At 55.3% G+C, this 12109-nt stretch overlaps 1 protein-coding gene across 1 annotated transcript; it reads right to left on the bottom strand.

Moving 5' to 3' along the window:
• Positions 1-233: 233 nt before the first annotated feature.
• On the bottom strand, positions 234-11793 carry UCP3 (uncoupling protein 3; the record flags this gene model as incomplete). Its single annotated transcript, XM_079708341.1, has 7 exons — positions 11719-11793; positions 6387-6582; positions 5661-5862; positions 5201-5401; positions 3967-4068; positions 3064-3244; positions 234-348 (listed from the first exon to the last, which is right to left on the bottom strand). Exons 2-7 carry the CDS (start codon positions 6510-6512, stop codon positions 234-236), a joined length of 927 nt encoding a protein of 308 aa, XP_079564467.1. The 5' UTR covers positions 6513-6582; positions 11719-11793.
• Positions 11794-12109: the final 316 nt, after the last annotated feature.

The raw sequence follows: 12109 nt of genomic DNA, 5'->3' as shown, positions 1-12109 counted from the left end.
GGTTTCACAAATTAATGTAATTTATTTTCCATTTTGTCAGTGCAAAACAAAGGTGTTCTTAAGACAAAGCACTGAAGACCACAGTCCTTCCTCCTCTTCTATTTCTTGAATCAGCAGCAAGTAAACAGTCTGTAAACATGTGTGGGTCTATGTCCTTGTGTGTGTGGACCCGCTGCTTTTTTCCATCCTTAACTGGTTTTGTCCTAGTTAAGTACCAAGTGGCCTTGTCTTAGTCAAAATGGAGATTCCCGTAGCATCTGGACTTTCATCAAGGCCCGTTTCAGTTGCTCGTAGGTGACGAACATCACCACATTCCAGGCTCCCAAACGCAAAAATGAGGGTGTAAATCTGATGAGAGAAACAACCACATGGTCAGGTGGGTAGACTGGAGTCCCACATGGATCTATGTGCTCTCCCCACTCGGTGCTGGTGCCAAAGGACTAGCCTTCTGTTAGTCACGAGCATTTTCTGAGATTGTTCAGTCATTTTCTTATCTACTGAAGGAATTTAGGCAGAAGCTGGAGTTGGGAAAGGAAAGAAAACTCACATTTTGAGCCGTGTTACTGTGTCAGGCAGTTAATTCTCACAGTTCTATCAGGTAGCTATGATTGTTGCCAGTTTTTTCTCTTCAGAAACCGAGGTTAAGTAGCTCAGTTAAACCACCTGACTCCATTCTGCTGCTGGGTGTTTCTGGGCTCATTTACAACCTGATTGGCCACCCCTGCGGAGACCTCGGCCTCCAGCTGGAGGCCCCCCAGGGCAAAAACAACGTGACACCAAATTTAGCTACTCTCCGGAGCGGAGCGCCTGCGGTAGGTAGCGCGGCTGGGCGAGAGCCGCCGCTCGGCTGTGCTTCGCAGACTCAGGGAGCGGCCCGGCCCCTGCCTCTTCCTCAGCCTCTCTCTCCGCTAATCCTCTCCTGGTCCTCTCAGCTCCTGCCAGACACTTCCTCCCACACCTTTGCCCATGTTGCGCCTTCTGCTTGGAATATCTCCTTCTCTCCTTGCCGCGCTGTTCGCTCTTGGCTCCTTGGGACTCAGCTTGGGGACCAGAACCTCCCACCAAGGCCTCTCCTGAATCCTCAGCCTGGGCCCCTCACAGGGCGTATAGCACGGGGACAACGAATGTGAACTCTGGCGTTAGACCTGGATTCACATCCTAGCTTGACCAGCTTCTTTTTTTTTTTTTTTTTTGCGGTACACGGGCCTCTCACTGTTGCGGCCTCTCCTGTTGCGGAGCACAGGCTCCGGACGCGCAGGCTCAACGGCCATGGCTCACGGGCCCAGCCGCTCCGCGGCATGTGGGATCCTCCCGGACCGGGGCACAAACCTGTGTCCCCTGCATTGGCAGGCGGACTCTCAACCACTGCGCCAGCAGGGAAGCCCCTGACCAGCTTCTTGAACTTAATCTTTCTCAGCCTCAGCTTACTTATCTGTAACATGAGGACAGCAACACCTACCGCACGGAGTTGTCGAGAGGATTAAATGAGTTAAGGTACAGCACATAGCACAAGGCTCGGTATTAGTAAATCCTCAATAAATGTCCCTTACTGGTTGGCTGCTCTTCAAAGGAAGCACAGCACAGGGCCCAGCACCCGCAAGATGCTCAGTGAATGTTTGCCAAGTGAAAGTACAAACCGAGACAAGTGGCTACAGCTGAAGAGTGAAATGATGGAGGCACTTACAGGAAAAGGACTGTCAGCTGGAACTCAGTTTTGTGACGTCATCCCAGGGTCGAGAACATGGTTGCTTGTTGGGCCCAATCTAACGCTGGGCGCCAGAAAACTGTCCTCAGTGGTGGAGGTAAGAGGGCCAAGCAAAGAGCTTAGCGTGGGATGGACGATGTGCATGGTATCTGATGGTCAGGGTTTGAGCCGTGGCTCTGCCGTTCAAACTTTGTGAGCTGGGACAAGTTCCGTGACCCTTCTGAGCCTCAGTCTCTTCCCCAGTAAATGTGGAGAACACGGCCCAGTTCAGGGGGGTGAGATAGTATTTGTGAAGTGCTTAGCAAAAGCCCTCATACTTAGGGACTTAGCAGTCACGATGATTGTTAATGACTACACTATTGAGTGCTGCCTTGGTGCTGGGGACTCTGGGATATGGAAGATGTATACAGTTGACCGTTGAACAACACAGGTTTGAACCATGAGGGTCCACTTATACACAGATCTTTTTTCAATATTAAATACTACAGTACTGTTTGATCTGCGGTTGGTTGGATCCGTGGTTGGTTGAATCTGTGGATGTGGAACCAGGGATATGGAGGGACCATGGCGACGGAGGAGCCTCATGTATGGGGAGGGCCGACTATAAATTGTCCACGTATTTTCAACTGCATGGGGTCCGTGTCCCTGACCCTCGCATTGTTCAAGGGTCAACTGTATAAGCCACAGTCCTTGGCTGCAAGGAGCCTGCACTCTAGCATGGGGGATAATTTAAACTTACAAATACTATAATATTGATACAAAGTAGGAAGTGGTAAATCCCATAAAAATGGTGTGGAGGAAGGATCACTGAAGTTCTCAGAGGGGGAAAATTTACCCCTGAGAGTGTTAGGGAGGAGGTGGCATTTGAACTAGTCTTGAAGGACAGCTAAGATGTAGAGCATGTGGATGGCACAGGAAGGGCATTCCATGCAGAGGGACCAGTAAATGCCAAGGCAGAGCAGCAAGAAAACATGAAGCACATCGGGCACTAGGGCTGCCGACTGTGGTATCCACGGTGACGGTGGTGGGTCGGGGAAAAGTCTCAGGATTACCAACCACCTTTCCCTCCTCCTCCCCTGCCCAGGACGTTTGGGGATGGCACTTTGACCTATGCCTAGACACCTTTTGCTCAGATAAGCCTCCCTGACTCTCCAAATCAGACCTGGTCCACTCTTCCTAAAAATCATTTCCGTAGGTCTTTATACTTGTCCTTTGTGGCATTTACACCTGTGCTGTTCACTAGTGTGTTTCCAGGTGGACCCATGGTAAACACAGTCCACATGGGGGGAAGGAAGGGAGGTGGGGAGGGAGGCCTGCGTCTCTAGGAGGGGGGACTGGCAGCAGGAGGGGAGGCTCACCCCTTATAGAAGGCTGTGGGGCCCTCCTGGGTCACCATCTTCAGCATACAGTCGAAGGGGCTGCGGTACTGGCCTGGGGGTGAGTTCATATACCGGGTCTTCACCACGTCCACTGGGGAGGCCACCACTGTGGCACAGAAGCCAGCTCCAAAGGCAGAGACGAAGTGGCAGGGGAAGTTGTCTGTCGCAGGTTAGGGAAGAGCAAATACTGGGCTGTGAGATGGGGAGTGCCCTTGCTTTCTGTTTCATGTGTGTCCACTGTTTGTCCCTCATGAAATTGTGAACTCCCTGAGTGTAAGGATGGTGTTTTCCAAATCTCTCACAGTGCCCAGGGTGGAGCTCTTGGTAAGGACTCGTAAAACAGAACTGGGCTGTCCCAGAGTTGGAAGGTAATCCAGTCCAACCACCTAGTTGGAGGAAACTGTAGTCAGAGAAGGTGACCCTTGCTTAAAGGTGCACGGGGGGCCTCCCTGGTGGCGCAGTGGTTGAGAGTCCGCCTGCCGATGCAGGGGATACGGGTTCGTGCCCCGGTCTGGGAGGATCCCATATGCCGCGGAGCGGCTGGGCCCGTGGGCCATGGCTGCTGAGCCTGCGCGTCCGGAGCCTGTGCTCCACAACGGGAGAGGCCACAACAGTGAGAGGCCCGCGTACCACAAAAAAAAAAAAAAAAAAAAAAAAGGTGCACGGGGACAGGTGACATGGGGCTGGAAGCCAGGTCTCAGGCCTCCTGTCCGGGGTTCTTTCCTACTCATCATCATCACGTGCTGGGCACTTTTTGCTGGGCGCTGCGCCTCCCTCTATTCCTTCTAAAGCCCAGTTGCCTGTGGGTGGTGCCCACTCTCTGGTGTCCCAGGTTCCCTCTCTGCTATGGGAGGGCCGTCTGCCTGGAGCCCAGGGCCTCACCGGTGAGCAGGTGGTAGTCTAGCAGCTTCTCCTTGATGATGTCGTAGGTCACCATCTCAGCACAGTTGATGATGGCATTCCTCGTGATGTTGGGCAGAGTTCCTATCAGGGAGGGGGTGGGGCTGATGAGTGGGGAAGAGGAGAAATGGAACCCCTGGCTGCAAGGCCCCAGGCCCCAGTTGGGGGGACATGGTGCCCCATTCCAGGGGTCTCAGAGGAGCCCACCTCAGGTGGGCAGATTCCATACCTTCCTTTCTGATGTTTAAAAACTCTCAGGTTATCCATGTCCATCTTAGAGACAAAAAACAGGCCCTCTTGTGTTTGTTTGGGCCACAGTTCAGAGGATAATCTGCAATATCTATCAGAATTAAAATATGCCTCCCTGAGACCTGGCTAGAGGCAGAAAAGGAAGCCTTTCTTTGTAAGAGGGAGGCTAGGCTCTTGGAACAGCGACAGGATGTAGCCCTGGCAGGGCCCGTGGAGAGCGTCAAGACCATCCCCCTGGTTGCACAGATGAGGGCCGGGCTCCAGGAAGGCACACAGCAAGTGAGGCTGTGACCCAGGTGTCCTGCCTTTAACCTTCACTGGGTCACTGTTTCCTCTGCCAGATTCACGTGAGCCCCGGCCACACGTGGGAGAGACAACAGCATTTGTCAAGGTGGCCACCACTCAGACACGTAGGGAACCCTAAAGCCTTGTTCCCAAGGAAGCCCCCTCCTCATGGCTGCTTCCCCCAGTGGCCTCTGTTTCTTCTCCATGCCCTGCAGTCACCCTCGTCGGCCTTTGCTGGGGAGGCCCTTCCCTCCCTCTCTGCTGAGCCAGCTCAGCCTTGGAGGCCCAGATGGTGCATCACCTCCCCCCGCCCCAGCCCCCAGCCCACATGGCCCCTCCTGCCTCCGGCCCTGCCCCTGCGCGTGCACCCAGCACATCCTGCCCCGTGGAATAGCTGCTCCTTGACATGTTCCCTCTCCTCTGTGTGACTGTGAGAGCCACGAGGATGTCTTCTGTTCATTTCTCTCTCCCTCACAGTCCTGCATGTGGTGAAGAGTTGGCAAACTGAACTGAATTTGGGTCAGGGTAACGGGTCAGCTGGGATGTTGCAATGGTTGGGATGTTCCTTTAGAGTCGCGGGAATACACGTGCCGGGAGCTCCCCCCTGGCCCAGTTCCCTGCTCCAGCCCTAGGGTAGGGAAATCACTGCCCAAGACCCCCTGAACCTGGAGTCCAGACCTACCTTTCCACAGGCCCCGAACCCCTTCCTCCCTGGCGATGGTCCTGTAGGCATCCATTGTCCCGCTGTACTTCCTATTGCTCCCGGGCCCAGTGTGCACGCTGGCCTGAAATCGGATCTTCACCACATCCGTGGGCTGGGCACAGGTTACTGCCATGGCCCCGGTGGTGCAGCCCGCCAAAATCCGGATAGTGATGCTGCAGTCTGGAGAGGAGGAGAGTGAGTGGGCCAGTGTTCCGCCACCCAGCACCTCTCTGGGCCTGATGCTGATCTCTGGGGGCTTCCCCTGCTCGATGCCTTCCTCTCTCGGGCCGAGGTTCCAGAGCCTCCATAACGGAGGCTGAGTCTTCTCGTGAGCATGTTACCAACTTCTCGCGCCCCAGCTCTGCCTCTGAGTCTGCACTGCCCTGGTCTTCTGACCCACAGCCTAGATTCTGCTTCCGCCCACCCCCTCAGCACTCACGGTCCGATCCCTTGGGGGTGTAGAACTGCTTGACGGAGTCATAGAGGCCGATGCGGACGGAGGCGAAGCTCATCTGGCGCTGCAGGCCGGCGACCAGCCCTTTGTAGGGGCTGCGGGGGCCCTCGGTGCGCACCATGGTCAGGATGGTGCCCAGCACCCCGCGGTACTGCGCGCTCCGGGCTGCCTGGTTCTCCCCCTGGATCTGAGGGACACCCCGCAGCGGTGTGAGGAGCTGGGTGGGGGGTGGACGGGGCTGTGTGCAGGGGTGCCTGCTTGGGGCTGGACCTCAGAACAAGCATGATCACAGCGTCACATCCCGGTAAAAATGACAGTTTTGTGTAGCAGTTTCCAGCCCACAAACTGTTGTACACAGTGTGGTGTTGGATCCTTAGGGAAAACAGGGTGGATTGTTTTTCTTGGTACAAGTTGTCAGTGACTTGCCCAAGCTCACCCAGTAATTCCTTACTTCTACTTCTCACTTTTTGGCTTACAAAGTAGGGCAAGGCCATGAAGGGCCCTGGCACGTCCTGCCAAGGAATTAAGATCTTTTAGTCTTGGGTGATGGTGATGGGGAGGTGGCGATGCAGGGTCGTGGGCAGTGGGGTGAGTGGCCTGCTCAGGGTCCGCTGTGAGGAAGAGCGAGCGGGCAGACACTGCAGGTGCCCCGGTGGAGAACTCAGCCCCTCCGCTGATGGGAATAATGACCCTCGGCCAAAGGGCGCCTACCTGCAGGCGGACCTTGGCCGTGTCCAGTGGAAAGGTGAGGAGGTCAGCAAAGCAGGCCGCTGTGCCTGCCCCCAGGAACTTCACAGCCGTTGTGGGAGGCACCTCCGAAGGCTTCAGTCCAACCATGGTCCCAGGGGCTCTGCCCGGTCCCTCCCGGGCCCAGCGGAGGTCCAAGGAGAGAGGCTGCTGCACAGCCCTGGGCTTCAGTGCATGGAGGAGGCTGCAGGAGACAGGCCAGAGGAGGGGATAGAACCCATGCCCTCTGGGCCCATCCCCAGGCCCCCCTCAGAGTCAGGAGGGTGTTTATAAGGGAAAAGCCTGTGCATGGCTGTGCTTAGCTGTGTGGATTTGACTTATACGAACAGGTCACTTTCCTCCCTTATGTCTTGCCATCCTCACCCTGCCTCCTCTCCCCTCCCGGTTGGAGGTGGGTCTTCACTGTATAAAGGCTCAGGCAGGGACAGGCAACCCCCCAACCCCGTTCTCCTTCCCCAGCCTCAGGCTGCTTCCTGAGGTATATGGAGAGAGAGCCTGCCAAGTCTCATCGCTTTAGGCCCTGCCGTCCCAAATCAACAAAATAAATGTGCCTCGTGGCTCAGTTAAACTGCTAGCCATCTTGGATGAGGGGTTGTAGTTGTTGTTTCCTCCAAGCCTGCCTGAATGTACTCTTCTTTACTTAAAACAAACACAGTCCTTCTCAGCCTGTGATTGCTTCTCTGTCACCAAAGACATTTAGCCTGTGACTAGAGATGTTTCCTCCCAACACTGTAGGACTCCCGGGCTGGTGGTCTGCTGTGGAGGGATGGGGTAGGGGGCACAGTGACTGACCCTGGGCCCCTCTGCTGCTCGGCCTCCCCAGGGCTCTGAGGGGGACTATGCCCCCTCCCTGCCCCCAGGGGTACACTTGTGTCTGCACCCATCTTACTGCTGGTGGACCACGGGCATGTGTACATGCGGGTCCTGGTTTAGCCTTGGTTACCTTGGGAAGCTGGCACAGGCCTTTGGTGCTGATGCCATCTCTTAGCAGTTCATACCCATGGGCACCCCAACTCACACACTCGGCGCCCCCCAGTGTGCTGGGATCCTGGACCCTTCAGCATTGTCACCCCTGGAGCCAGGGCCAGTCCCGCAGAGTTAGCTGTTAAGTGGGCAGACTGTGTGCCCCCTTCTCTAAGGTAATAGAAAACCTCTGGTCCTGTGGTGAGGAAACCTGAGTTCCTGCCCTGTCTTCATGGCTTACTAATGGGTGAGGGACATTAGATACATTATTTAACCTCTGTTGGGTAAATGGGAATGATATATTACCTATTCACCAGTGGTGAAATGGATTCCAAAAGATAGGGGTGACCACTTGAGGCTTCTTTCAGGACTGTGGTCTACAACTCTGGTTCTCCCTGTCCTGTCTCTTCAACCCACATGGCTCCCTGGACTCTAATGCTTGCTGTCACCTTTCCCGAGAAAAGTCTGTTCTTAAGGAGCTGATGTTTCTAATTCATGCTAAGGTGTAAGTGACTATCTTAATGATCAGCTATTTCTTGACCACTGTGGCAGGTACTAGGGGAGGAAAGATACGGAATGAATCATGTTTGGCCTTTGCCCCCAAGGAGCTTACATTCAGAAACACAGAGAGGTGTAGAATTATCCAAAGGGAATGAAGGAGCTGAGATGGAGGATGGGTTGAGATGGGAGCTCACCAGCCACTGGATCCCAGTCTGGAAGCCTGGGTCATAGTGTGGAGGGATGGCTTTTGAATCCTGCCCCGGGGAAGGGGGTGCTTTTATTTTGATCTCTCCCAGCATGAAGTTGCACTTAACATTTTACTTTTATTTTTAAAACTTTTAAGGAAATCTGGAGATGAGTAAAAACAGTCTGTGTGACCTGCCCGTGGGGAACTCTCAAGGAGTCTTCTGGGGGCATTAGACACACCCACACGTAACTGCAGTGCAAGATGGGCTGGATCAATGTTGGAAGGAAGGAACCATCAAGAAGGGACCCAAGGGAGGGAGAAACCCTCTCTTCTTGTTTGTGAGGTAGAATTAGGACAGTTTCATGGTGGGGGGTGGGAGGAGGGCCTTGAAAGGTGGGCAGAATTTCAGCAGCTGGAGAAGTGGGAGGGGGGCTCCAGGTGCAGGGAAGGGCGTGCGCTCGTGCGAGAGTCCAGGGCACCGCTTAGGGTAGGAGGAGGGAATGGCTATGGGGCCTGAGGCTCTTGCAGTGGAGCTTTACACACAATCTCACTGAATTCTCGCAACTTTCCTGAGAGGTAGGCTCCCCCTTCCTCTCCCTGCGTTTGGATGAGCAAATGGAGGCTCAGAGATGTTGGCTTGCTCAGTGTTACCAGCCACCAGTGTCAGAGCCTGGTTCACTCTGCTCTACTAGGCTTGAAACAGCCCTGGAAAGAGGGCAGGACAGCATTTAAATCCATTTTACAGGTGAGAAAAGAGAGGCTTTAAGATGGAAAGAGACTTTCTCAAATTCACAGAACTCCAACCAGGTTCTTGTGGAGGCAATAAGGCCCCCTTCACCGTTCATTCCGCTCAGGGGCCCCAGTGGATGTGGTAGTGTGGATATCCGCCATCTTGCTTTTTTGTTGAGGGCATTCAAAGCCCTTTAAATTACATGCAAAACCCCTCTCTGGGGAATTAAGTGCTAAGCACATAGAACAAGAGCTTGGTGAGGAGGGCTGGGTGGGTGGGCATTGGTGTCCAGTTTGGCAGTGGAAGAAAATGTGCCGAGAGAGGCTGAGACCAGCGCACGGCACGCAGTCAGGCCTCAGGCTCCCTCTGCAGTGCTCCTCCCACAGCCTGTCTGCCTGCCTTTCTGTGTTGCCTCCCTGAGATGGTCCAAGGAGGATCTGGCCCCTTGGGAGGCTGGCGTGGAGCTGAGCCTGGCTGAGGGGACAGCACTGCAGGCGTGCGGGGGGGACACTGTCCTCCTTCCCCTTCGCCCTGCAGAAGCCCAGCAGCTGCCAGGCAGGCTCAGTCCTCGGCAGGGAGGCTCTGGCTCCTCTGTCTGGGGTTGGGATCAAAGTGCCTGGTTGTGTGTGGGAACAGCTGCCAGTGCCTGCATCCTGTCAGCCTCTCTTCCCTCAAGCCCTGGCCTTTCCCCTCCTCTGGCAGGAGCTGTGCTGCTGGGAACCTCGGCTTCAGGAATGTGAGGGCCCGACTCTCAGGGTGGGGAGGCCCTTGGGAGGTGTGTTCTCTAGTGTCTCTTGCTGGTTGTACAAGTGTCCCTTTTTCAAAACCTTGGTGGCCACCCAGGCTCTAATAGAAGAATCCTGCAAGTTAGGTATTTTAATTCCACTTTCAGAGTTAGGAACTGAGGAGCAGAGGTGGGATCCCCCCCAGGGCTGTGTGACTCAGTGCATTCCCTGCCATTGGCCCCTGGCGTGGAGTGTTTGCGATGGGCCAGGCCCTGCAGGGAGCACTTGGTGGGCTTTGCCTCATAGGCTGGGTCCGTCTCCCAGGGGGAGCCTGTGTCCTCTGGCCAGAGGGGCTGAACCATCAGGCACGGCTTCCCTTCTGAACCTCCTTTGTCCTCAACTGCCTCTGTCCCACACCTTCTTTAGAATTAGCTCTGGGTTTTTTTTTTGTTTTGTTTTTTGTTTTGGCCACGCTGCACGGCATGCGGGATCTTAGTTGCTCAACCAGGGATCAAACCTGTGCCGCCTGCAGTGGAAGAGTGGAGTGTTAACCACCGGACCGCCAGAGAAGTCCCTAGAATTAACTCATTAATTGCAATGGTTTCCTGCCTAGATGGGGGGGTCCCAAAGCAGGGACTGGGGCTACTTATCTTGGTTCTCTGTGCAGCCTGGTACAGGGACGGCCCTGGGCCAGAGGGGTCCAGGGAGGACCAGTTGACCAAGGGACCCCACTTGCTGAGGTGGGGAAATGGGCAACAAGATCTGAGATGCCTACAGTGTTCTTTGGTGGAGGGCCTCAAATGCCACAGCTGTACTTAATCTAGCGAGAGTGGGGACTGGTTGGTGTTTTCAAGTTGAGAAATGACACCATCAGACCTGTGTTTGGATCAGGCTGGTGCAGGTGTCAAGGATGGACTGGAGGCTCAGAGACAAGTGAGGTTGAAGGGATGGTGCAGCAAGAGGTGTTGGAGCCTGAACTTGGTCAAGAGCAGCGGCCAAGGGTGAAGCTGGAGCCTATTCCAGAGGCTGTCCTGAGCCCCCCACGGGAGGGTGGAGTGGATGGGGGACGTGGACTCAGGTGGGGAGGGCTCTAGACTTTCACTGGTCAGGTGGGGGAAGGGCAGGGGGGAGGCCACAGTGGTGGGCACAGGCAGGGGCCCTGAGGCCGGTGCTCCTTAACCTCCTTCCCCCTTTACTCCAGCCTCCTGAATTGGTACCCAGGGAGCCCTAGCAGCCAGCAGAGCTTTCCCACTGGCAGAGGTGAAGCGCAGAGCAGACCCTCCTTCCTGTGCTCTGCTGGGGCACGTGAGGGATGGGGCATTTCAGCCTGCACGCCCAGAGTCGTGGTGCCCCATTAACATCGGCTGAGTGCTTCCTGCACCAGGCACCGTGCTGAGGGCTTTACAGGCATTGACTAATTCACCCCCTTTATGAGGCATACAAGGTAGTTGCTATGATTGTCCTCATAAACAAGGGCCCTGGGGCTTTGGGGGCTTCAGCTAATTGTAAGGCTAATGGGATGGAGCTGGGATTAGAGCCCAGGTCTGTCTAGTACCTGTTCCTGTTCCACCACCCAGAGTCTTAGACTTCAGGGAGAGCTCAGGATCCCTGAGCTGCTTGTTTACAGAGTGGATTCTTGGCCCTCTGCCCCGGAGATTCAGGTCTGAGCTGGGGCCTGGGAATCTGCATTAGAAACAAGTTCTCTGTGGTGGCTCTGAAGCAGGGATCAGAAGCCCCTTTTCTGAGATACACTGCCTGACTCCACCCTCCTGGCAAAGCCTCTACTGCATCCCTGCTGAGGAAGCTGAGCAGAGCTGGGGTGGCCCCCCTACTCAGGAGAGGGGGGCCTCATGGGGAAAGGGATTTATGCTCTGGGGGAATCCTGGGGACTCTGGGTCAGACTAAGGAGAAAGCCACCTCTTTATCTATGGGGATTTGCAAAATCACAGCAGAGGCAGCCAGCAGGGCAAGGGGGAAGTGAGTCCTGGGTGAGTGACACAGGAGCTGGGGTGGAGTCCCAGCCCCGCCATAGTGCCCTCATCAGGGCTGCCGTTCCCTCATCTTGACTCAACCTCTACCGGCTCTGTCCTGCTATGGTTAGCGACCCCTGACAGCTCCTGGCTGCTATCCGTAGGCTGCTGCGAGGGGAGAACTTGGAGGAGGAAGGTGGGGTGGAGAGTGGGGTCTTACCTGTGAGTCCGGCCAAAGTGGGGGAAGCATAGGGTCTCTTTAAGGCTCCTCAGGGCTCCATCCCAGGAGGTGGCAGCAGGGACCTGATCACCCCTCTGTCATTTGCTGTCGTCCCTGCAGCCTCTGGCTCGGCACCTGTCTTTATACACTCTGGCTGACCTGAAACCTTATCCTGGAGAAGCTAGTTGACAGCCTGGTCACTTGACCAGAGGCGGCTGGTGAGGGGCAGGGAGGTGAGGGGGAAGGTCGGAGTTCCAGATCTGCTTCAGCTCCCTTGACTTGGGGTTCTTTAAACTAGCCCTTTCCAGCTGATGAAAGAAGAGCTCCCTCGGGTGATGAGGTTATATATGGGGGGGGCGGTTTGGACTTGTCACTTTTGAGAGTCCAAAGG

The sequence above is a fragment of the Hyperoodon ampullatus genome, assembly GCF_949752795.1.
Source record: "Hyperoodon ampullatus genome assembly, chromosome: 7".
Lineage (NCBI taxonomy): Eukaryota > Metazoa > Chordata > Mammalia > Artiodactyla > Ziphiidae > Hyperoodon > Hyperoodon ampullatus.
Note: the sequence above shows the minus strand (reverse complement) of the source record. Positions and strands in the feature narration are given on the sequence as shown.